This window comes from Hoplias malabaricus, chromosome 8 (assembly GCF_029633855.1).
Source record: "Hoplias malabaricus isolate fHopMal1 chromosome 8, fHopMal1.hap1, whole genome shotgun sequence".
Classification (NCBI taxonomy): Eukaryota; Metazoa; Chordata; class Actinopteri; order Characiformes; family Erythrinidae; genus Hoplias; species Hoplias malabaricus.
The window spans coordinates 32,452,340-32,480,331 of NC_089807.1; the positions used below are offsets into that span (position 1 = coordinate 32,452,340).

General features: G+C 37.4%; 1 protein-coding gene across 1 annotated transcript in view; it reads left to right on the plus strand.

Annotated features, from left to right (window-relative positions):
• Window positions 1–27,992, plus strand: part of ptk7b (protein tyrosine kinase 7b) — a 107,752-nt gene that overhangs the window by 41,890 nt on the left and 37,870 nt on the right. Inside the window, exons 2-3 of the mRNA XM_066678883.1 lie at window positions 18,677–18,973; window positions 27,813–27,915. Coding sequence (XP_066534980.1) covers window positions 18,677–18,973; window positions 27,813–27,915 — 400 coding nt within the window. The remainder of the gene's footprint in view (window positions 1–18,676; window positions 18,974–27,812; window positions 27,916–27,992) is intronic.

A 27,992-nucleotide genomic window follows, 5' to 3' on the forward strand; every position in this document is an offset into this window, starting at 1 on the left:
ATCCAATTTTTTATTGGGAACAGAACAAAGTGCTACGACTGAACCAGAACAGTTTAATTTTTTGCTAGAAACTGTTGATATTATAAGAAAATTGTGAAAATACGACATCATTTACCTAGAATCGTGAATGAACAGAGCCGAATCTTTGGTGTGTACCCCTTACTGAGTACTAATAATACGGAACTGTAAACTCTCTCTATCACCCTCACATCATGGATGATATCCTTGCCTGTGCTTTCACCTACCACCCTGTCTCTCAGGTAAGTTATGTTAAAAATTACATTACATGTATATATTTATATAATAAAATATTTGCCTTGTAGGGTTTTATTTAGCTTGTAAATATTGTGTGTGACTGACATGTCTGAAACATGTTGATATTCTGATGTGACAGCAATCTGGCAATCTGAACACGACTTGCTCATTAAGAGCTGCATAATAACAGGGATTACATGCTGCCAGGATTTAGTGTTTGTTAGAGAGTTAGCAGCTGCTAATGCTACATGCCTTAACCTATTTTTTGAAGCAGTGTAGTTGAACAGGCTCCAGCTGGTAGAGTGTAGAATTTCAACTGAAAACAAAATCAGTCTTGCTGTGTTTGTGTCAGTGCCAGTAACACAATGCTTGATTGGCATTGAAGAGTTCTTTGTGGTTTGTCATATGAATGCTGCAATGAAAAGCCTCAATGTGTATACACACACACACACACACACACACACACACAAACACACACACACACAAATCATTAGACAGGAAGTGCATCTGCAGCTGTACATAACATAAAAGCGCTGCTGAAATGCAGAGAGGCTCTGTGGCTAATTATCTGCCAGCATGTGGTGCAGATTCTAAAGTAAGGAGCACATACTTATCCCTTATTCTGGCCTTCCCAACTTTCTTTCATTGTCTTTTGATATTTTTCATTTTGCAAACAATTCCAAAAGGCTACCCAGTGAACGTCAAGTTTTTCATTGTTAACATGTCTTTGTGGGCTTATAATATGGTATTATGCTCAAAATAAGAAGACAGTACAATGCCTGAGAATTTCCTCTGTGATGCTGCAATGTTCTGAAGGGGAGAATTCAGACAGTCAGTGTTTCCAGACATCTCAAGTTGCAAAAAACACCAGCCGCCCCCACCCCAAAAAATAAAAACCTCTTGCACACACCAATGGATATGGGTGATACAGGACTTTTCATAACAGCTTTTTACTCTCACTCACTGAACTGCTCACACTAAAAACTGATTGGCTGACTGATAGACTCTTTGCAGAGAACAAAGAACAACCAGAACCCTCCCTGTTTTGCATGCTTTTCATGAATACCATAAGGTAGGCTACCACAGCAAGTACAGCCTTTCTCTCCCACTTCCTCTCTTTACCAAATGCGATTGGGAGAAAAAGCTGTGTGCGTGTTTGAGTGTGCTCTTGGCAGCTCGTTCTAGATTCTGGGAGATTTCATCTGACTTGTGGGCATTAGGGAGCCGCATATAATGTGCAGGAGACTCCTGGTACTTCTGGGGAGACTTGGGATGTCTGTGTTTCTAATATCATAAACCTATTAATATAAATGATATTGATGGACCTAACATAACACATCCTGTCAAATGGTGGGGTCAGGCTTTCAGGCTTCAGGCAAGTGTTGGAGTGGCTGGTGGAGAGGTTTGGACTAGTGGTATACAGGTACAATATTGCCACTAAAGATACACACAGTGTAAATGTACCTGTAATGGTACAACAGTGGTTTCAAAGAGTTCCCTAAATCAAATCAAATCAAAATGTATATTTATTCATAGCGTTTTTTCAGCTGACGTTGTCACAAAGCAGCTTTACAGAATTAGTATCAGAACAGATTATTTCAATTAAATCCCAAAGCTGAAGGCAACAATGGCAAGGTAAAACTCGCTTGAGGCTGGAGGAAGAAACTTTGGGAGGAACCAAGACTTTGATCAAACTACTGAAATAATGAATTTACAGTATCACCAGTTAAGTCTGTCATTATGCCACAGTGTAATAATAATAATAATAATAATATAGTGGCATCAATCTTGGGTCAGAGTGGTGCTAATCCAAGTCCATTTCTACTTCAGTGTAATTGATGGTGGTGGGTAATGGCGAGGGGTTCAGAGGCTGGCATAGATAAGGCATTTCTTAACGTAGAGATGTTACGAAGATGTAGAAAAGCTGTTGTAATGTTACTTATATGCTGATCAAATGATAGATCTGAGTCAATTACAACACACAGACTGTTAGCTTTTGAGCTAGGAAGAACAGGGAATAATATGAATTAATATGAATAATAAAGGTCCTAAAATGGAGCCCTGGGGGAATCCAAATGTAAATTTTGTGTGAATCGAGGAGACATTATTTACTTTAATGAAATGGTAGTGATATAATAAAAGCATGAACAAAATGTTCTGTGTCTGGGAGGGATAAGGCATTTCTTAACTTAGCGATGTTACAAAGATGTAGAAAAGCTGCTTTTTTGTAATGTTGATATACTGATCAAATGATAGATCTGAGTCAGTCACGACACCCAGATTGTTAGCTGATGAGCTAGGAAGAATAGAAGTCAGCAAAATTGAGTACTAAGCTGGATACCTTTATTTATAGCAGGTTTTGGACCTAGAAGGAGAACCTCTGTTTTGTCGCTGTTTAGTAGAAGGCAGTTGTGTGACATCCAGTGCTTCACATCTCTTACACAGTCCTCCTTTTGTTTAGTGTTGGTTTGTCATCTGGTTTGGCTGATGTATCTGTGTATCATCAGCGTAACTGTGGAAGGTAATGACATGCCTGCTAATAACTCTGCCCAGTGGGAGCATGTATAATATGAATAATAAAGGCCCTAAAATTGAGCCTTGGGGGATTCCAAATGTCATTTTTGTGTGAATAGATGAGACATTATTTACTTTAACAAACTGGTAGTGATCCGAAAAGTATAACTTAAACCATGGCAGGGCCAATCCTGTGATTCCAACCTTGTTCTTTAGTTGTATCAAAAGCTGCACTAAGGTCAAGTAGCACCAGCATGAATACGCAGACTTGTTCTGAGATGACACAAAGGTATATTGGTATATTAACTAATGTCGTTTCAGTGCTAAAATCAGATAGAAATTTTTCATATATGTTATTCTTATGCAAGTATGAGCAAAGTTGTTGGGCCACAACTTTTTCTAAGATCGTAAATATAAATGGCAGGTTAGAGATAGGTCTGTAATTGGATAATACACTAAGATCAATATTTGGTTTCCTAATCAGGGGTTTAATAACTGCTAGTTTAAATGCTTTGGTTATGTGACCCAGTCTAAGGAACATTTTATTTTTTTTCTGCATAGAAGTGAAGTCTGGAACAGGAACATCTCTCAAGACCGACAATTGATCATTTTTATTAATTAATGATGTAGATCAAACATAGCAGTGGTTATTACAATATTAATTTATCATAATATATACCTAATAATTTAGTGTTCCTTTTGCAATATAGAAAATGAATAGTCAATTTGTCTGCTTTCATCATTCTAGTAACTATATTCAGAAACGTTATGCCCCTTTCCATATATATAAAAATACTCAGTAACAGATCATTACATCACAGCTGTTGATATGAGGTTTCTGTTTAGGGAGATTTATAGGACTTGAGATCCTTGAGTTCAGTTCAGTTTCATTTATAGTATTTTACAACTACTGTTGACACAAAGCAGCTTAACAGAGTTTTTGATCCTAGCCCCAGGTGAGCAAGCTGAGGTGACAGAGACAAGTAATATCTCCCTAGGATTATGAAGATGAGATCTTCAAAGGTAACAAGATTCACAAAATTGAAAGCTCCACTTCTAGTGTACACTCGAGCAAAACAATAAATAAAGATTAGGAAAACTGAAGAGATAAAAAATAACAATGAATGTACAGTAGTCTTTAATGTCATGTCATGAGCATGTTAAAGGCTGTGTAAAGGAATTTCTGTGAGGTGAGCAATGAGCCGTTTTAAAATCCATGTCTCCTCAGCCAGTCAGTGGCCTTGAACATGAGGCAGTTTGGCAAATGCAAATGCCAAATTAAATATTTATATATATATATATATATATATATATATATATTTTATATTAAAGTAAAATATATGTTGTTTTCTCCTATGATTCTTCTTTTTGTTTGGGACTGACATTATAGTAACTTTTAATGTTAATGTGTAACAGACGTTCTGAATGAAAAGTATTTTTAATTTGGATGTCTTTATGTTGGGGACCTGCTTCATGGAGCATAATTTTCATTCAGGGATTACAAAGGATTTTGATTATTTATCTCATGTCAGTTGTACCCTATGGGGGAAATGGTAAAAAAAAACTAGACTGGAGACCTAGCAAATGGCAAGCAAATATCATCTGAACTTTATATAAAGTGATTTTGATTATAATCATAAACTATGCCCTTAACAGCCACAGTTCTATGGAAATGTGTGGAAAGCTGGGTTAAATATTGACCAATTTAGTTCTCTACATTGAATCTATTATTCATATTTAAATTGTATCATCTATGAAAAAAAAACATGAATTCAGCCAAGCACAACAGGAGAAATGGTACCAGGGGATAGTTTATTTTAACCTTTCCCAGATTAAAATCAGCACCCATGATGAATATCAGGACTGATAGAAATGAGGATTTATTCACTTCTGGCAGAATCTGTAAGAAAGCTGTGGAGCTGCTGTCTCTCAGAATGTTCTGTTGAGTTAAATTAATTTAATATATTGCATATAGGTTACATCAGCCAATTTAATAAGTAATTGTCTGGCTTATCACTTTTGCTCACAATAGAAGCTGACTGAATTTGTTCATTGGAGGTAAATGGGTTCAGAGTCTGTGAAGGAAATTTTGTCTGGAATTTCACCGTCCATTTAATTAAAAAAATATTTCTACAGTCAGAAAGGTTAATTAAAAGTTAATGTAAACCAATTACAATCATTTCCCTAATGGTAAAGCCTAAGTATTTGTGTGTGTGTGTGTGTGTGTTTTTGTGCGTGTGTGGTAGTGCTGGACTCATCCTAATAAATAATGAATAGCAAACATATACATTTTTATTCCAATAACATAGAGACAACAATATCCCATCATTTATCTCTTTGTCTTTATTTGGGCTTAATTAATTGACAGTAAATTGCTCTTGTTTATTTTCCACTGTTGCATCTTTTTTAGTGTCTGGCAGAGCAATTCATCTCATTCATATCCACACATTTTCTCCATTGACTTTTCCTTAAAAATGACTTACAGCATATCACCAATGAAAGGATGAACCATTCCTCAGTATCTGGTTGAAAAAACAAACAAAACTGTACATTAATGATGCCAGTGATGTGGTTTTTTGAAGAATGGTAATATAGTAAAGCGTGGAGGGAAGAGGGTCTAGGACACCAGACTTTACTGTTGAGCCTTCCAAAGGCAAGCCTAGCATAGATAGAGCGATTGTGTGGGTAGATTAACAAGCAACTGCAAGCGTTATATATGGGGATGATCTAATTTAAATTTTGATATATTTTGTTTCCAACATATGTGCATTAATAAGTTAAATCTATCTAATATTCCACAAATTACAGAAGATGTAATAATAAAATCCTAGACACCGTTGGCATGGACAATATGTTTTAAGCTCTATTAACTTAAGGAAAGCCCACCAGTAAAAAGCTCTGCCGCTCTAAGGGTAATTAAATTTTGATAGCTGAGGTTAGGCCTGTTCCTGCTGTGAGCTTCTTGGAAAAGGCTGAACCTCAGCGTTGACTGGAAACACACTGGCAGGCTCCCCTGCTTTGTTTAGTTTTAGAGATAACTCACCATCCCTCAATGGAACTCATTTGAGGTTTAACAAATGCTCTGTTCTGTTTTATGATGTCTACACACAGTTAAAACAGGTCTTTATTATTAGATAAGGTAATGCTTTTTTAGTCCCAAAGGATTTCGATTCATTACAATAGCAAGGAGGGAAGCACTTGAACAAAAATAAAAAAAGAGAGGTAGGTAATTGTACAAATGTATAAATCCACTTTCCAAAAGTTGGGCTGCTGTACAAAATGTAAAAGAATCAATATGCAGTGATATGCAAATAATTTAAACCTTGTATTTAAGTGAAATATTTCAAATGTTGAAAATAGTTTTTAATTAATCAAATAAAAATTTGCTCATGAATTTAATGCCAGCAACATATTGCATAAATTGGAACAGGGCAACAAAAACTGGGTAATGTTACAAAAAAACCCTAATTAATTGGCAACACGTCAATGACATTATTGGGTTTAAAAAGGATTTTTCAGGAATTCAGTCTTTCAGAAATATAGACTGTGAAAAACTGAGGAATCTGAAACTTTATATAAAATTCTTTATATAAAATAGCACAGAACCTGGAGATTTGCTCTTTGGAGGACCAAAAATGGCATAACAAACAAACAAACAATTAAACAAATAACTGCTTTAATATGTAAATTCATAAATATGTAAATAAATAAATGTTTATATAATGTAAAAAAGATCATTGTTATTTTTTCTTGAAACTAAAAAGGACATTTTATTTAGAGTATTTGTTATTTATTCATTCATTCATTATCTGTAACTGCTTATTCAGTTCAGGGTTGCAGTGGGTCCAGAGTCTACCTGGATATATTTGTTATTTATAATGTTTATAAATCTTGCTGTACATTGAAATGTAATTAAAAGGGTAATTTAATTTGAACTTCTGTTGTTAGCTACATAAAATGTTGCTACAACTACTAAGCTACTTCAGTATGCAGGACATGAAACTGATCATAATGCAGGTTATACATTATGTTCCGGACATAGGCTTGAGAAAATGTTCTCTAACTGTACCTTAATGAATTTTAATTAATTACCCCTACTATAGGGGATTCAAATTGATTTCCAAAAAGTACCCCATTCTTTACCTTTGACACCAGTGGCTCTTGAATGGTTAAGAGGAGCCAAAATGACACAAATCCTGACTTCTGATAGGTATGCATTCTCAAGAGGGAGTTGAATGAGATAAAGATGACATTCATCACCATTCTGGGGCTCATTCAGTAACTGGTGACAACATATGGGCTTTCTAATGTCTCCTCTGAGTTTATGGCATTCATCATCTGTTCAGGGATATGTTGGCTCAGTATGTTATTGCCTATATACTAATCTACTCTCTGGACTGGAACAAGTCAGTTGGTCCCTGTTCTTTTTGAAGTTTTCCATATAGTTTCTCGTTGATATGTGAAACAATAAATCAGGTTTTTTCACTTGGCTTTTCAGGGGGAAAAAGTACACAAATCATGTACTTGAGTTAAAGTATAGATACTCAAGGTAAAATTTACTCCTGTAAAAGTAAATGAGAGTCCTCATTGTAGATCTCCACTTGAGTAAATGTACAAAAATATTTCCCTTTAAATTTACTTAAATATCGAATGTAAAACTACCATGACATATTATGCCTCTAATGTCCTATTATAATTTTTGTAACAAGACCCATACTAAGTGGCAGTGTGGCACAGCAGGTAGTGTCGCAGTCAAACACCTCCAGAGATCTGGGGTTGGGGATTCGAGTCCCACTTCGGCTGACTGTCTGTGAGGAGTTTGGTGTGTTCTCCCCATGTTCGTGGGTGTTTCCTCCGGGTGCTCCTGTTTACTCCCACAGTCCAAAAACACATGTTGGTAGGTGGATTGGCGACTCAAAAGTGTCCATAGGTGTGAATGTGTGTGTGTGTGTCTGTGTCGCCCTGTGAAGGACTGGCGCCCCCTCCAGGGTGTGTTGCGTCCAGTGATTCCGGGTAGGCTCCGGACCCAACCCGACCCTGAACTATTGGTTCCCCAGTCTTTTAATAGAATGTCATTAATTAGTCTGATGAACACATTGATGAACACAGCAGAAATGGATACAATGAATGACGTTATGTCAACTTTTACATACACCCAAGGTGCTGCCCCTCCAAACCAACAGAGATCGCTGTCTTCTGAGAAATAAGCCTAAATTATGCTTCTGTGTTAAACCTATACTATATGTAGCGCGGCCTGATGCACACCTCTCCACAAATGTAACTCATGGCGTCTATGCAGACCACAATGGTCTGCAGTTTGACGAATTTGGTTTGAAGTGCTTAAGTCAAGAAGTCCAGAAATATGAACTCCTCTACGCTACACTAAAACTAATACTTCTAAACCACTACATTGTGTACTACCTAGGGTTGAAGAAGATGTTTGAAATTCAACCCTAGTGGTTTGACGGTGTAATTGCAGAGCTCTGCATACACCAACGCACAAGTATAAACTTTCACAATGGCATAGGACACTTGTGCAGGCTATGGAATAGGCTCTGCAATGAGCCAACGCAAAAGCATAAAATGGTCTTTAGTGTGTTCTCTGCACCAGTTTTTACTCATTTAAGAACACTAAGTAAATTTTTTTTTTGCTCCTGGGGCTGCTCCTACATTCCTACCCTCCTCCAAAAGCTACATAGTGCAGTTTCTGCAGTGCTGAGCCGAGAATAGAAAAGACAGAGGCAATATTCTCCCTATCACAGGTCAGTGAAGCATCACTGTGAAGCAGTGAAGCTGTAATATTAGGATAAAAATATTATATAGTGTCCCTTTTAAGCTCTCTGTTTTGTCTACATAGTTGCATAGTTGCAGCAGTCCTGCTGTGTCTGATGCACTCATACAAGCACAGCACACACTAACACACCACCACCATGTCAGTATCACTGTAGCGCTGAAAATGATCCACCACTCAAATCATAGCTCTGTGGTGGTCCTCTGGGGGTCCTGACCATTGAAAAACAGAGGGAAAGTGGGGTAACAAAGTATGTAGAGCAAGAGATGGATTACACTTTCTAATTGTATTTAGTTACAAAGTGTTCCTATGTGGTCAGTGAAGTTGAAAGAAGGGATAGGGAGTGTAGAAACAAGGAGGTGGTCATAATATTATGGCTGATCAGTGTATGTGTGTGTCTGTGACTGTGTTTGTTCCTCTGTGTTTATGGGATGGGGTGTATGTGTGTGTGTGTGAGAAATTGTGACTGTGTGTGGGTGGGGTGGGTGAGTGTGTGTCACACACACTCACAACTATGGCCACTTTTGAGTCACCAATCCAACTACCAGCGTGTGTTTTTGGACTGTGGGAGGAAACCGGAGCACCCAGAGGAAACCCACACGGACACAGGGAGAACACCAAACTCCTCACAGACAGTCACTTAGAGTGGGACTCGAACCCACAACCTCCAGGTCCCTGGAGCTGTGTGGCTGCAACACTACATGCTGCGCCACCATTCCACCCACATTGGTGTGTTCAACAAAGAAAATAAAATGTGCTTCCACTTCTCATAGATTGGATTGAACCAGAGTACAATTGGTCTTAATTGGGCAGCTATGTAATAGTTCTTTAAGCAGGGGAGTGCCATGCCTCCCCTCAAACTCGGCAGCATCAAAGTAGAATGTTTTATTCTAGGCCTCATTTTATTCCAAATGAATCTAGAAGTCTGCATGTCCCATTCTCTAAACTTTTTAAGAGGTATTTCAATGGGCAAAGCTGTGAATAAATATAATAATTTGAGGAGAATATTCATCTTATTCTACTGCCTATATCGATGGGAAGCAAAGCCCATCTTTCCATATCATTATATATTTTTTATTAACCCAGTTAAAATTCATGGCCAGGGAAGTTAACACATCTTTTGATAAATATACCCCAAGAAAATGTATGAAAGAAAAATGCCAGTGAAAATATTACCTATTTACCAAAATCTTGAGAGGGACTATAACTGAATGTTAAATCTTGTTTTTTCTCAATATTAAGTGCATATCCTGAGTAACTCCCATATATTTTTAAAATATTCATTAATGAGGGTACCCCAGATCCTGGGTTTCATTATGTCACCAGCACATCATTAGCATACATGGAAATTTAGTATTCAGCCACCCGAATTATTATATCGTCTAAGCCTTTATCCTTTAATGGTTTGGGCTGGGTATATAACATTTTATAATATATTTCAAAAGCTTTCTAGATACCATAAGAGTTATTTATTATTTTATTTGTAAGAGACTCTCTAATTCTATGAATTGAAATGAATCTGCTTGTTGCTTACGAATTCTCCATGTTAATAATTTGGGATTTATCTTGTTTAATTGGTCTCATTTCTTGAAGGACAGCTGGATCTAGGTTAAGGCTGTAAAGCCGTTCCAGGTGCCTCCATTTGTCCTCCAAATCATGCAATTATTTACTTTTTTTTTACTTTACGAAAGCTGTTTTGCACAAAAAAAAGCCTTGACTGCATCCCATAATATAGCCGGACTTACCTCTCCATAATCATTGTGAATTAAAAATGATTTCAATTCTTCTAACATTGTGGCTTTAAATGATACATTGTTTAGCATTTCGTATTTAATCTCCACAGAATTTTCTTTGGGGAACTATCAAGATGTAAATTTAAATATAAACTAAAATGATCCGAGAGGTCCCTATGATCTATGCTACAATCCCGAATTCTATGAAGGTCCTTAGAAAACAACAAAATGATCAATTATATAATGGTGTGCAGATTAAAAAGAAAAATGAAATTTTTGCCTGTTCAAATCTCGCCATACATCCATTAAGCCCAAATACAGGTGCCATGTATTTTAGACTCCAATATATCAAACATTCTTAAAAATAGCTACATTACTTCCTGGGGGGAGCATAGATGTCTAAGAGTGTGACTACCTAATGATCAAGTTTACCTATAACTAAATAAGCTAAAAACTGATAGAGTTGGACATTAATATTGCAGCTCCCTTTTTTTCTCTTATTTAAATGATTAAAAAAAAAAACATTACAGAAGCCTCTTTTTTTTTGTCTTGTGTTTTTCACATGAAAAATGCATTTCCTGCAAAAAAAGCTATTTTGATTTTCTCCTGTTTCAGTTTACTAATAATTTTGCTAATTTTTATGGGATTGTTTAATTCATTCACATTCAAATATATTATACTATAATATTGTTAAAGACATCTTTCTTCCTCTAAAAACTTATCGGTACCTGCACCTGTTGGCTCACAGACCTCATACCACACTGACAAACAAAAACAGATACACCTCTAGAACTATTATACAATTCCAAAATGAAAATATACTGGGCTTCCAAACAGGAGGAAACACATAAGCCTCATAGTGGGACCCTTCATTAGCAGGTTCGGGAAAATAAGCAAAACATAAAAAAGAAAAGAAAATGATAGGGTGTTAACTATCCTTACTAAAGACTATTGGTGGAAGTTACATATTGGTATTGGCCATTAATAACTACAAATTTATTTGGACTCCATTTGATACTTGTGCCTTGTACATATTATCATATTGTAAGTGCCAATGAGAGAAGCATCCTTGCCCTTTTACTTAAAGTTTTAATAATGTGCCTCTTTGACTTAGTTTGGCCTGCAGTTTTGCTAAAGTTCCTCATCTAAGTCCAGTCAGTGATATATTTCTACTGTTAGATACCATGCAAAGTCTCCACAAGGCCAGAACACCCATATGTAGAATGCGACATGTTTTTTTACCACCTTTGCTGGGCTAGTGTTTCCTTTCAAAAATGCAACGAATGCAGAACATAGTTGCATATTCTTCATTTGCCCTACTTGTTATCTAACCACTGCTGCACTGCTTATCCCAGCCTTTGGCAGGAGCTCCCCCCCCCCTTTGTGCATGGAAATGTATTCCTCAGGATGGTCTGGAGAACAAATTAGTTATGTGGTACTGCTGTTTCTATTCTAAGCTTGGTAGAGACTCTGCTTCCTAGTTTGGCTTTATCATTATCCAAATTATAAAGAAGAGAAAAGAATAAATCTATTTGCACATGGTACTTTTGTTTGTGATGACCTTACCTCAACATCAGCATCTTGCTATTTAGATGTAACCGGATATGTAGAGTATTTGATGTGCATTCTGAATGCTTTCATTTTATGAATGATATTTCATCATTTTAATGCATCCTGTATATCCTTTGACTTGTAGAGATGTAGAGGAATATGGAAAGGAATAAATTTCTTGTTTGCCTGTATCAGTGTCAGCCTCTGTATTGTCAGTCTTTGGATAATCCCATAAAATTATTTTATATAAAATGTATATAAAATTGTGGGAGGCAGGGTTGGGTTGGGTGCATGCTTAGTTGGAATGCTCATATATATATATATATATATATATATATATATATTATATGACCACAAGGATAATACCAACAACTTTGATCAAAAGCAAAAGTCACATATACAGCTCCATCCCAGCTGTTTACATGTCAGTCCTCAATGTGCTCAACCGCTCTCAGTGGGGTCAACAGGTCTTCCTTTTTGGGCCTCGTTCTTTTTCCACTGTGCAGCTATTAAAACCTGCCTCTGATACTGATGAATCCAAAATGAATCATGGAGCAGTCACACATTAATGATTTCTGATGAAAAGAGAAACTAGTTTGGGCCCAAATGGATTCTCATTAAGGAGCTGATATTTCAGCTGGCAAATGAACTATGTTTGATTTGTCTGTAAAAAACCATAAGGCTTAACTTGTCCTATGGATTTGTAAATGGTGAATTATGCTCTAATTTTCTGTTTCTGCTCTATTTTGAACTGTAATATTCATTTGACTTTGTATCAGCCTTTTTATTATGCCCATGACTCTGAATGGAGAAAATGTTTACTATATTCATTGATTTTGAGGAGCTAAATTCTTTGAAAATTAATAATACTACCTATATACATAGTTTTTGTTTTAAATAAAACATTATCAAATATTTTAATTAAATGGGGCTAAAATACATGGTAGTAGGCCTGTATGTATTTATATATATATATGGATGGATATATATATCCATCCATTATCTGTAACTGCTTATCCAATTCAGGGTCTCTGTGGGTCCAGAGCCTACCTGGAATCATTGGGCACAAGGCGGGAACACACCCTGGAGGGGGCGCCAGTCCTTCACAGGGCAACATAGACATACACACACACATTCACTCACACCTACAGACACTTTTGAGTCACCAATCCACCTACCAACGCGTGTTTCTGGACTGTGGGAGGAAACCGGAGCACCCGGAGGAAAGCCACGCCGACACGGGGAGAACACACCAACTCCTCACAGACAGTCACCCAGAGCGGGAATCGACCCCACAACCTCCAGGCCCCTCATACACACACACACACACACAAAAAAAAAAACATTCCCTGGACCATTCCCAAAGACGCCACTGACTGTCTAGAAGGAGCTGAGTATCTCAGGCCTTTTAAATCTGCTTAGTCGATGCTCGTTATGGTTCTGTTCACATGTACAGGTGTTTTCAGAGCCTGATTGAAACCTCTGTTCTTGAGGGTGGTATTCTTTACAGGGATAAATAATCTTTTCATCACAAAAAGGACTTTTGTTGGTATATTACAAAAATATTGTTGTAATTTAAGTTGAATTTGTCTATTATACAAGTCCTTATTTGATCTGATTGTGAAAAGGGCACACAAACTGTGTGTGGGGGGGGCTGACTACAAGTGCCCACACAGTGTATAATATTGTTCAGTTAATCTGACAGGTATACCTTCTTTCAGCCACATTGCATTGAGTCATCTTCCTGTGAAATGAGTATATGTTAGTCATGTCACATTTTGTGGACACAGGATTGTGTGCTTCACAGCATATGCTAACATGTTTTATTAGCAGCAAAATACACTCTCTTCATCTTTCACATCTAGGTCAGCAGTATTCATCCTTCATGTTGTTCGGTTTGAAGTGATATCCCCAGACTACTTTTTTAAATGATTAATATTTGAAAGGCCTTTGAAGGCAGCTGCAGTATCTCAGCAGGAGGGTGTTCTCAGGCACTGATATAATCTACACAATTGCTTCCTTCATGGGTGCTTAAGCCTCTTTTGGTTTTCAAAACTGAAGCATAAAAGGCATAAGAAGAATAGGCAACTTTTTGCTTTTCGTATGTGTTTGTCCAAATTGAATAAAACATGTAGTCCCCTGTCACCCTGACCTTTAGCCCAGTCTACAACTCAGTTTCTGGTTGATCGCTCTGGCGGAGTTTAGAGTTTATTTTTTATTATTAATCAGTCATAAGATTTTATGAGAATTAGTAATAGTATAAAAGCTCATTTGAGTACAATCCTGATTTACTAATCCAATTTCAGAATACTCTGGGTTAATTGTTTAATTGAATAATAGTGTTATTCCTTAGTTGGTTTCTAGAGAGGCAAAATGGTTTTAGTGAAATGATGACCAGTATTCTGCCATAAGATGTCACACTGGAGCACCAGCATCTCAGACCACAACAAATGCTTCGTATACACCATGATCTTCCCTTCAGCCACACCTCCCCGGACTGTTTGTGTTAAATGTGTAAGCCATATGTCAGCCATTGCATGGTATAGTACATTTTTAAATTGAAAATATACAGTGGCAGTGTAATCCCATAGTTAAATTTAAATTTCTTACAGTAGTCACAGACCTGAAGATTAAAAAAGAGACCTAGACACTAAGGAGACCTAAATAACAATTCAGAATTGCTAGACAAAAACACAGAGACATGGAAAATCTAAACTAAACACAGAGACCTGGAAACGTTGACCCAAACAGAAACCTAAACAGAGAGACAGGAATGTAAAATGGTGGACAAACACTCGAGACAGGGCTTATAAACTACAGGGGAATACAAAACACCTGGGAACAAGCATCACATGACACAGAAGGAGGTGTGGCAGGAGATCACAAGCACATGGTTGACATAAACAACACATGGTGGGAACAAGACAAAGAACAAAACAATGATAGAAATCAAAGGACAGAGAGACAAATCGTGACAGTAAACAAGTGAGACATACAGAGCAGGAATACACTAGACAAGTCAAAAACGTGACAGCAAGCAAGAAGTTTAACCAACAACAACAAAAAAGATCTACTTGTTTACTTCCACTATTTTAGTGTTTCAAAATTGTATAGAAAGTTGTTGATTAAGCTGCTGTCTCTCTGCTTTTACTCACTGGACTTCTGAACAGCTGAACCCACTGATCATGTAATAACAAATGTAATAAGTTTTTTTTTTTTCATGCATAAATTGATGGCTAATCTAATTTCACTGTTTAATGGTCATATTGAATTTTCTGTACTGTATGTTTGGAAGTGGAAACTCTAAAATTTACTCTGTGGTTACCATAGTAACTCCTGGTTTAATGGACATTTAGCTTGTATTAAGTCTGACCCCTGTCACAAAATATTAAAAAAGCAAAACAATGACACACCGAGTGACTTGCTCAAAGCACCAGAAGCAATTTTTAATGCTTTAACAGTACATTTCCTTATGGGGAATCTTACTCTGAGCCTGTGTTGAAGACTCAGTTAGCTACTAGTCAGGTTCAGGAGTTGCTTTGCCTTTTAAAAAGCAGGCATTTGTGGGGTGGTTTATTTTGCCATGGATTATGCCACTGTTAATCACCCTGCAGTGAGAAACTCCCGCAGACTCCTGATAATGCAGATATATTTTCATCTATTTGAAATATTCTCGAGGACTTATATTTTCAAATGTGACATGATTTAATATTAATGACCATAAGTCACAAATCAGATATAGAGTAAATAAGATATTTTTTAGTTTGGGTGTCCATAGCTATGAGTGAATGTGTGTATGTATGGTGCCCTGTGATGGACTGGCACTCTGTCCTGGGTGTGTTCCTGCCTTGTGCACAGTGATTCCGAGTAAGCTCCGGACCCACCATGGCCCTGAACTTTATAAGGGTGGGAGGCAAAAACATACACCTAAACCGCCATTTTTAATAACATATATGGGGGTGGGGCCTTAAAATTACATTAGCATAAATAAAGGAACATACCTTGCATCACTATTTGTCCTCTCTGCTAATAAATATCTACTGTACCAATTAATTTCATTGTACACCTGCTTTTTGAAGCCTGAACCGCTGCCAATATAACATAAATGTAGTTACTATTATAATACCTTACCATAAGCCAAATGTTGAATCTAAACAATAAACCCAACATTGTAATTCAAACAGTATGATCAAAGTTGGTAATGTACACCAATCAACCATATTATGACCACATGCTTGTTTCTACACTCAGTCCATTCTCTCCACTCCACTGACTAAAGTTGAGTAGCACTTTATAGCTAGCTCTATAATTAGAGAGTGATGGCCATTTGTTGTTCTGCACACTTCATTTATCACCTTTTACCTGTTTTTCAATGGTCAGGACCCTGACAGAACCACCACGGAGCAGGTATGGTTTGGGTGGTAGATCATCCTTAAAGCTGCCGGGACACTGGCATGGTGATGGTGTTTTATTGTGTTGTTTTGGTATGAGTGGACACAGCAGTGCTGCTGCCGTTATTCAACACTTCAGGGTCACTACTGGACTGAGAATAGTTCACCAACCAAAAATATCCAACTACCACAGCATTTTGTGGGGAGTGTCCTGTGTCCACTGATGAAAGACTAGAGGACCAACAACACAAACTGTGCAACAAAAGATGAGCTCCTGTCTCTGTCATGTACAAGGTGGACCAACAAGTTAAGTGTGTCTAACAGAGTGGACAGTGAATGGACACAGTGATTAAAAACTCCAGCAGCACTGCTGTGTCTGCTCCACTCATTCCACATCAGTGTCACTGCAGCGCTGGGAAGGATCCACCACCCACATTATGCCTGTTTTGTGGTATTCCAGTGAGGGTCCTGACTAGGGCTGCAACTAATGATTATTTTGATAATCGATTAATCTGTCGATTATTTTTTTGATTAATTGATTATTAATCGGATTAAAAGGAAGACAAGTCAAATTTGGTTTCCTGTCTGTTACTAGCATATTCAGGATACCATCAGTGAGAACAGCTGCTTGCTGTGGTGTGTAGAAAACATAGTCAGCAATGCTGGGCTGTTTTTATCTGAGGTGAGAGAGAAAGCGTAGATATGAACATACAGCTTTTTTAAGTTAATAACTACTGATTTAAAATGCAGACAACAATGCAGGCAAATTGAAATTACATAAATGGATATTGGGTGATGCTGCCATGTGCTGAGAATAAAAGGGAAATTCATCTAACACATGATCAGATATTAAGATATTTAAGATTTTAGAGAACTAATGTTGTAATTGTATAAGGAACACACAACCTACCATTATTATTAATAATTAGTGCTTACATGAAGAATTAACCTAACCGTTACATTAATTTTATTTTATCAATATTTAACAGTGTATGTAATGTAATACACACTTGGCTGTGATACTCAAACACTAACACGCAATGCCAGTCAGAAAAAGACCTTGAAAAAGGCTTTAAATATATTATTTTTAAAAATGTTTGGATTTTTTAACTCTGAATGTAACTGCCGCCACATTTAAGGTGGAACGGAAAACTCGCTAAATACAAGAGTGATATAGATTTACTAAAAATGGGACATCTTGTTTAACTACTCTAGCAGGCTCTAGTGACGTTGAGTGAGAGAAAAAAATAGAACTTGTCGCTAACGTTAGCTTGACTAAAACTATGGCTTGTTTTGGAACTGCTGGTCGAGCTGACACATTTAAGGTGGAAGAGAAAACTCGGGGGGGATGCTAAGGCTTGTTCACTAAACGCGAGTGTAATATCAATGTACTAAGAAAACAAATGTTGTTTAACTACTCTAGCAGGCTCTAGTAACATTGAGTGAGAGAAAAAATAGAATTAACTTACTATAGTTCATCTCTTTCACACATAGCTCCAACAGGCTTCATTTTCAGATGCTCATGCAGTGATGTTGTGCTGCTGTGCCATGCGAGATCAGCTGTGCACATTTTGCACCTAACGCTGTTCCTTGAAAGTGTTCCCATACTTTTGATGACTTGGGTCGTACATTTTTCTCTCTGCTTGTGCTAACATTATCCTCTGCTGTGACCGCCTCTGCCATTTTTTCTTCCAGAGTTCGTCATTTGTAGCAACTGTACCTAGGTGTATAATAACTTAGACCCAACTAATCGATTATTAAATTAGTTGCCAACTATTATAACAATCGATTTTAATCGATTTAATTGATTAGTTGTTGCAGCCCTAGTCCTGGCCATTTAGGGACAGGGTGAAACTATGTATATAGAGAAACAAATGGACAACAGTCTGTAACTGTAGAACTACAAACTGCTTTTGTATGGTCAGTGGAGCTGAGAGATCAGACAGTGAGTGCAGTAGCTAAGTCACTAAAAGTAATGGCACTCATAAAACAGCTATTTTTGAACACAAACCTTTTATCCCCATACATTAATATGTGCATGTGTCTTTTAAAGTTGCTTAGAAGAATACATTTCCTTGTCTGTCTCTCCTTGTCTGCTTAAATGACAGTGCTCAGCAAAGCTTAATTGACTGGCGGAGATTTAAGGTGGATGCCTTTTTTATGACCCATGAACTGTGAAGCAAAATAATCAGGCAAATGAGAGATTTCAGAAGCAAAAAATGTGGGCAAAATTCAAATGGAAATATGTATGAAATAACTGAGCAAAAATATTTATTTATTGATTTGATGTCTTTTTTTATTTTACGTTAAGAAAATCTACTACTTTCTTTTGATTCTTAGAATTTTTTTTTGGCAGATTTTATTACTTCTCTGAAAGTCTCTCTCTCTCTCTCTCTCTCTCTCTCTCTTTCTCTCTATCTCTCTCTCTCTCTTTTTCTCAGTGTTATGTATCCAGGGCTCATCTCTGCACTTCTCCAAAGAACCAATGTCTCAGGATGCTCTTCATGGCCGAAGTGCTATGTTGCGGTGTGAAGTCAATGAGACAGCGAAAGTCAGTTATTCCTGGCTGCTGGACAATCAGCATGTGACAGGCAATGAGCGCCGCTTCCAGGACGGTGGAAACCTCAAGTTCACAGCAGTTGACCGGCACCTGGACACAGGCAACTTTCAGTGTGTGGCCACCAACACTGTCACCGGAGACATGGCTACCTCCGCTAATGCCTCTTTTAACATCAAGTGTGAGTGGATTTAATGCCTTGGCTAATCTGTGTATAAAAACCAAATTGACCTTCTTGTTTTTGTAGTAATCTGTGACCACACAGGAACATGGTTAAACAGGGTTTTAAAAAAAATGAGTGAAATGAATATATAAACAAGGGTGACCTTTTAAATTTATAGTTGTTCACTGTAAACAGCGTTTATACAGCTTTCTTCTAAATCCAGGTTCCAGGCCAGGATTGTTAATTGGCTGGCCTTATGACACTATAGATGCATATGCTTATATAACTTACTGGCCAAATATAGTGTCATACTAGCTGGCCATTTAAAAAAAACTGGGCTGGAAAATTGATTCAAGGTTTAAATTTGCAATTTGCTCTAAATGGTCATGTTTGTTAATATTTCCTTGCTTTTTTGAGGTAAAAGTGAGACATGCATCTATTTTTACCCAGCTCCCCCCCAAGATTTTCTCAATGGTAATTAACCTCTGATCATATGATTCTATGAAGCTTGGAGGCTGAAGACAAAATATGCTTCCACTTATAATACTTCCTTTTAATCTGGTACAGTGGACCCCAAGGGCATAGGAGTGAGTTTGATATTTGGGGGGGGGGGGTATTTGCTGAATCAAACCGTTGTGAAAAGTGTACTGAAGTTGGTATTTTACTAATTTTACTAAACCACTATTAAGATGTAATTTAAATCATATTCATTTACCCGTAATAAATATTGAGTATACTAGTCATACGTTATTTTGTCACTCTTCTAATACAACTGAAATATATTTCTCTGAGCTGCCTGCCTCAACTCTAAAACACATTAAAATTAGATTTAATAATTTATAAAATGCCCCCTCCAGGTCAGGCTCTGGACCCACCACCACCCTGAACTGGATAAGCAGTTACAGATAATCAATGAATGAATGAATGAATTAATTAATTTATAAAATATCAAAATATAGTCACTAATATAAACAAACATTTTTCTTTCACCTGATGGTGTCAGCAGTGCGCTAATGTATAGAATATTGCAGAACTGTGTTAATTACTAAGCTAAACTTAAACACCGTTCATTTTGCTGGGCCAGCAAATTAAACTTTAGAACGAATGTTTTTTTGGAGTTTACACTCTTTTGTCCGGAAGCCTATTGCTGCTACACAAATAAAAAAAAATCCTCAGTATGTCGTTATTATGAGATAATATCTCATTATTATGAGATATGTCTTAAAGACTACATAATATCTCGTAATTATGAGATAAGTATCTCAAAATCATGAGATAAGTATCTTGTAATTATGAGACTTATCGCATGGAGCTGGTGCTCATAGCACTCAAATGAGCTGCTGCTTAGTTAACCGTGTGTGAAAGAGGCATGACGATTAGGCCACTCTACAGGAAAATAAGCCCAAACACATAAAACATTACATGGAGGTCGAACTAGACACAATTGGACGGATCATTGCTGGTCACTGCGGCATGACACAGCGAAACCATGGCTCAGTGGCTCTTGTGTCTGAACAGTATTGGTATTACCAACAGAATGGATACAGACATATTTCATAAAAACGAGATACATATCTCATAATTTTGAGATATTTATAACATAATTACAATATATGTCATTTTTATGACAGAATATCTCATAATAACTTAACAAACTGAGGAATATTTTTATTGTATGTGGCAGAAATATGCTTCTGTACTTTTGATCTCCTGCAGCAGTTAATGTTCTAAAATGAAATTCAGTAGGTAATAAATATAAACTGTTTTATAAATTTGTGTTTTTTCATTTTTTGAATATACGGTTCTAAATGATTTATGAATAATAGGTTTGGAAAGAGGGGCGGCACGGTGGCGCAGCAGGTAGTGTCGCAGTCACACAGCTCCAGGGGCCTGGAGGTTGTGGGTTCGATTCCCGCTCCGGGTGACTGTCTGTGAGGAGTTAGTGTGTTCTCCCCGTGTCCGCGTGGGTTTCCTCCGGGTGCTCCGGTTTCCTCCCACAGTCCAAAAACACACGTTGCAGGTGGATTGGCGACTCGAAAGTGTCCTTAGGTGTGAGTGTGTGAGTGAATGTGTGTGTGTGTGTGTGTGTGTCTGTGTTGCCCTGTGAAGGACTGGCGTCCCCTCCAGGGTGTATTCCCGCCTTGCGCCCAATGATTCCAGGTAGGCTCTGGACCCCCCGCGACCCTAAATTGGATAAGCGGTTACAGATAATGGATGGATGGATGGATGGAGGTTTGGAAAGAGAGATTGGCCATTACGAATTTTCAAATGATCCAGTTAGGGCCCCTTTGGAAAAAAGTTTGGACACCCCTGATTTAAAGTGTAGTTACAGAAAAAACATATGACTGGTACACTCAGTATATATTCAGTGTAACTTAATATAATTAAAATACATATTAGTAATTATTTAGTAGAAATGAGTGGTTCCAAAATAGTACATTTTAAGTACACTCTCTGTTTCCACAGGGGAAGCCAACCCCATAACCAAAATATTAGCTACCAATAAGCTGATTCCTATGTAGATAAGGCAGTACAATGCTGTATTTATAATGATGTGGAACTGCATTGGATTAACATTAACATTAGACAGTGAGGCTGTGTCCCAAACAACATACTTTGGAACCTTACATACAACCCTACAGAAACACTGTTCAGGGTGGTATATTATTATTATCCATCCATCCATCCATTATCTGTAACCGCTTATCCAATTTAGGGTCGCGGGGGGTCCAGAGCCTACCTGGAATCATCGGGCGCAAGGCGGGAACACACCCTGGAGGGGACGCCAGTCCTTCACAGGGCAACACAGACACACACACATTCACTCAGACACTCACACCTACGGACACTTTCGAGTCACCAATCCACCTGCAACGTGTGTTTTTGGACTGTGGGATATTATTATTATTATTATTTTAAATACTATACAGTGCAGCAGTTTGGGACACGACTTGAGAATAACATTAACTTGCTGAATGTTTAGAGTGTTTTCTCACAACCTGAACACAGCTAATATTAACGTTCCCTAGCTCCTCCTGCGGTACCCTAACACTACTTTTATACAAGCTGCTTTCATAACTGTAATTAGACATCATTGTCATTTGTTGTACTCTCGTTACTGACTTCAAGCCCAAAGCTGTAAAAAGTAACTTTAGAAACCAGACTCTGACAAGGTGAATTAGAGGCCAGTGAATCTGATGACTGGAGAAGCTTTATATTTGAACAGATGCATTAATGAAGACTGAAAGAAGACCCACCTTCTTCGACTTGCTGCTAAAATACTTTAATCTCAGTGATGCATTTTCAAAATAGATGTTTGTGGAAAATTTAGCATAATTTTTTATGGGGACATATGCAACCATTTCCAATTTTGCGGGGGACTGGTCCCTCCAATCCTCCGTGGTTCCTATGCCAATGGTGGACATAGCGCAATATGCCGCTCAATTCTGTTATATTACATTTGCATCCAGTAGAAAATCAAGAAAACATTTATGCTTACAAACAGTGTTTTCACTTATCCTGGTGGTGGTTTCCCAGTCTTGAGCACATATGATATATATACATATGACATTCAGTTTAACTAACATAGTCTTAGATTATTTCAGTTTTGAAAATATTTTGAAAAGAATATATTGAAAGATTTTTAGATTTTGCTTTCGATTGTGGTTGTTTAGGATCGCCTATTCCAGAAGCAAGAGGAGAGCATTACTGGTGAAATACCGCACACCTCTAATAGATTTTGGGAACATATTCATAAGAAGTAATTTTTACATTGTGGGCCATGTTAATGTAAATGGAAAACATCAGATTTAGGTTCCCAGGGGCATTAAAGCGTACTCATGTAGAATTCCATGTCTCTCGTGATGGTTAAAAAATTGACTAGATAAACCACCCATCTCCTTTTCTCATGTCCTTGCGTTGTGCAATACTGTTCTCCCACAATGTCTGAAAAGGCCTTTTTATGTTAAGTTACCATGGAGGTTAATCTTGCTTGCAGCCATATAATTATTTCTGTTAAGGTGATCCCTCTCCTTGGCTTTACGTTTGATTTCTCATATACTTCATTCTTCCAGGCCTTTTGTGTTCAGAAGCACTTTCCACTTTAGGTTTTCGCACGTAATGAAATCCATCGGAGCCCACTTGTGTTTCACAAGTGATTCATACCAAAGCTCTCTGTTCCAATCATGTTTTAAAAGACAACCTTGTTTTTCCATGGAGGGGCCTCTCTCTCTCTCTCTCTCTCTCTCTCTCTCTCTCTTTACCCCCCCCCCCCCTTGACAGTATTTGAAGTTAATGTCCTGGTTTAGTTGAGCTGAGCCGGAGTTGACTGTAGTATTGTCAGAAGTGAGATGTTCAAATAAAGGCATTTAAGAGGTCTTTAGTCCCACTGTAATGATTTAAGAAACATACCTGGAGCTACTACTGCTGTGTTTACTCTCAACACTTTCCTCATGAAAAACGTCTTAGAGTCACATAGCCTTTTATGGTCAGTGTAAGATCACTGCAATTCACTTACACTGTGGTATGTCATATACATACCACTACAAAATAGAAATTTTACCAATGTTTCTATGAATATTCTCAAAAATGAAAGTATAAAAGTTTGCAAGATTCAACAGCCAAAAAGAAGGTAGACCATATGTATATTCAACAAAATTCTTGAGGTTCTGTCCAATACCCTGCAATGTGAAATGACATTTTTGAGAAACTGACTAACTCTATATTTGTTAATAAAAACAGTGACGGTAGACCCACCATTTTTGTTATCTAATGCAACTAGTTAAGCTGACCAGGTTATTCTTTCTGATTATGTGAAAATAGTGTTAAATTTGAAAATGTTCTCTTTGGGTTCCAAGCTTTTATGTGATTGATGTCAGGGCTGCAGCAAAACAACCCCCTGTAGGCGGGACTATGACTCCATTGGCTGCTGCAGTAAATGATAGACAGTTAAATCTGGCTGCTGATTGGCTAAATAAAAGTGATGACCAATGAGAAGCGCATATTCTGTTTTGGAGCCGTGGGGTATCTGCCCCTCCCTCTGGCTGTATGAAAAAAATCACCCGTTTTAACAATCCAATCTCAAAATTACGTCCCGTATCAGTCCAATATGCAACAAGGTTTTAGTCAACATGTGGTATGATTTTAACGTATTTTATTTGAAAACACTAGTCTGCAGTGAAATTCAGGATGTTCCACTGGATTTTAACGTCGTTAAATGTAGGGCACCTTCAAAAGTGTTCCACAGTGATCACCTGCTCCTAACTGTCTGTGATATGAAGCTGAGTTCAGCGGTTTGGGGGCTTTTTGTTCAAACTTCCACATTTCTCAACATTTAAAGGGCTCCTTTAGGCCATTTTCCAGTCACAATCTACTGCCATAAAAACAGCAAATATGCCTTATTGCCATCAATAGTTGGACACTGCTTAAACATTTTAAGAGAATAAGCCGACAATAATATGACAAAAAACTAGAAACTACATTTCCACACACAGGTGCATCTCAGTAAATTAGAATATCATCAAAAAGTTAATTTATTTCAGTAATTCAATTCAAAAAGTGAAACTCATATTATACAGATGCATTACAAATAGAGTGATCTATTTAAAGCATTTATTTCTTTTAATGTTGATGATTAGAAAATTAGAATGATCAACACAAAACATCTGCAAAGATTTCCTAAACGTTTAAAATGGTCCCTTAGTCTGGCTCAGTAGGCTACCAAATCATGGGGTAAGACTGTTGACTTGACAGATGTCCAGAAGGCAGTCATTGACACCCTCCTACTGTATCCAAGCATATTAATGGAGAGTTCATTGGAAGGAAAAAGTGTGGTAGAAAAAGATGCCCAAGCAACAGTGATAACTGCAGTCTTGAAAATATTGTTGAGAAAAGGCCATTAAAAATGTCCTCATTTCACAAGGAGTGGACTGCTGCTAGAATCAGTGCTTCAAGAGCCACCACACAGAGACTTATCCAGGACATGGGCTACAACTGTCGAATTCTTTGTGTCAAGCCACTGGGCCAAGGAGAAAAAGGACTGGATTGTTGCTCAGTGGTCCAAGGTCTTGTGTTTTTAGATTAAAGTAAATTTTGCACTTTGAAAATCAAGGTCCCAGCATCTGGAGGAAGGGTGGAGAGGTAATGCAATCCAAACTGCTTGAGATCTAGTGTGAAGTTTCCACAATCAGTGATGGCCTGGGAAGCCATGTTATCTGCTGCTGTTGGTCCAGTGTGTTATATCAAGTCCAAAGTCAGCGTTGCCGCCTTCCAGGAAATATTAGCGCACTTCATGCTTCCCTTTGCTGACAAGCTTTATGGTGATGTGGATTTCATCATCCAGCAGGACTTGGCACCTGTCCACACTGCTAAAAGCACTAAGACCAGGTTTAATGACCACAGTATCACTGTGCTTGTTTGGCCAGCAAACTCGCCTGACCTAAATCCCATAGAGAATCTGTGGGGTATTGTCAAGAGAAAGATGAGAGACACCAGACCCAACAATGCAGATGAGCTGAAGGCTGCAATCAAAGCAACCTGGGCTTCCATAACACCTCAGCAGTGCCACAGGCTGATTGCCTTCATTACTGCATTGATGCAGTAATTTATGCAGCAGGAGCCCAGATCAAATATTGAGTACATATACTGTACATAATTTTCAGTAGGCCAACATATCTGTATTGAAAATCATGGTCTGGAATAATAATTTAATTTTCTGAGATAATGACTTTGGGTGCCCTGTGAAGGACAGTCCAGGGTGTGTTCCTGCCTTGCTCCCAATGATTCCAGGTAGGCTCTGGACTCACCGCGACCCTGAACTGGATAAGCGGTTACAGATAAAGAATGAATGACTTTGGGTTTTCATTGGTTGTAAGCCATAATCATGGACATTAAAAGAAATAAATGCTTGAAATAGATCACTGTATTTTTAATGGATGTATATAATATGAGTAGATTTTTTAATTGAATTTCTGAAATAAATTAACTTTTTGATTATATTCTAATTTATTGAGATTTTGTATAGCCATACACACACACACACACACACACACACACACACACACACACACACATAAACACAATTACATCTAGGCCAAACAAACCAGAAATGTGGCTAAACAGAGGCAGATAATGCAGACCCCTGCCTCCAGCTCTGTGCGTTAGAGCAGAAGTTAGGTATTTGCACGCAATCTCTGTTCAGTCACATAAGCCTCTCAGTGCAGTGACCCGATGATAAATACACAGCGCTGCCATGGACATCAGAACAAATTAAATCAAACAATATCTAATGTTTATTCCTTGTAATCATCTGTTAAAACCCTTCTTTGATGGGAAAATATCCCTATTATTTGAGTATACTACAAAGGGCAGAAATCACAATTACGTACAGTGGAAAGAGCTTCCTGTGGTTAATGGAATTTGCATGTTTAATCCTTCAGTCACACACACAGACAGACAGACACACACACACACACAAAAGCAACACATCTCTCTATTTACTGTTTTCTCACACTCACGCTGCATTTTGCTCATGGGTGCAAAGACATACAATATACTAAATTATTCAGCAGAATTATAATGATATGTATTTTCTAAAATGTGAAATTTGAGATTTAGTTTTACTTTTATATTGGCTTTTCTTTCCTTTTATGAAAAATGTTGTGAACATGTGCAGATATTCACAGATATTTGGATAATTGATAGTCAGTAAACCTGCATGTAAAATGAACTTGTACAGCACTGCGAATTGTAGAAAATAAATAAATATATAAATAAATTTGTGATTGAAGAGGTGCATAATTAATTACATTTTTTAAATTAATTTTTTTATGTCTTGGACGGACTTTTCTAGATTTATGTATTTCTGTTTTTCCATATTTATATATTTCTGTATTTCCACGTATATGAATTTATAGTATATGAAGATTGGATGTGGATATGATAAAATGGCAAAAATTGTGATGCTTATTCAGACCATTTCAGACCGAAAAAAATCAAAATACTTCCCTCCAGCTGCAACGTCCTCATCAATTATCTTACATTTTTGGATGTTTTGTGTTATGGTAATAAAAATGTGTGGTAATAAAAAAGTAATATGGTAATTACTTTTGCTTAATCCCAAGATTGAAACACTAACACACTATATTCAGGTATGAAAACACTCTTGATGTTCTCCATCTTGGAAAAGCCATCCCAGTATTTGTTGTCTTGTCTTGTTCTTTGTCAAGAGACCTATTTGCTGAAGAGAATTGTTTTTTTTTTTTTAATGGAGGAATATTTGGATAATCGCTTTCTCCCAAACGTTTCATATTGCACTCTGCCATCTTTCATGTACAGTATTGTGTTTGCAGTCACTGTCTTGTCATTTGGAACAAGGGGCAGGCCAAAGTTTCCACAGGGCGGGACTAATGTACACTCCATTAGCCGAGAACAGCACAAAGACCGGCACAGATTATCAAAAGCTTGATTATAATCTTCATGATAGTGGTGCTTTGCATCAGTGCAAGTGTTTTCTTTTTGTAAAATGATAGTTTATATATTCCCCGCAATATGTATTTTATGAAGATAGTATTTCCTTTTTCCTCTATACATCATGTAACTCCAAGCCACATAGGAAGCTCTCATATTTTTCAGAGTCAAATGTAGCAGTGTTGTCTCATGGAGAGTTCATTATTCCTTTTCATTTGAAGGTTATTCGGTTTTCTCTGAGAACATGTAATGTTAGGCCCTGTCTTGGTTCCTCCAGCTAATAAACTGGACCGTTCCTATTACCACTAATGGGCAGATTTTATATGTCGTAAGGTATGATATGTTTCTCTACTCACACTTTCAATCTAATGTGTATTCTCTGTATCTTTAGGGCTAGAAAGTGGACCAGTCACTCTGAAAGAACCTGCTTCTGCACAAGAGATAGATGAGGCCAAGCTCATCGTTTTACATTGCCAGATTGATGGACACCCGAGGTGAGCCTATAGCATCTCTTTGTTAATTTTGTCTTATATTCTTTCTGTAAGTCTGCATGAAATATATTAAAAACTAT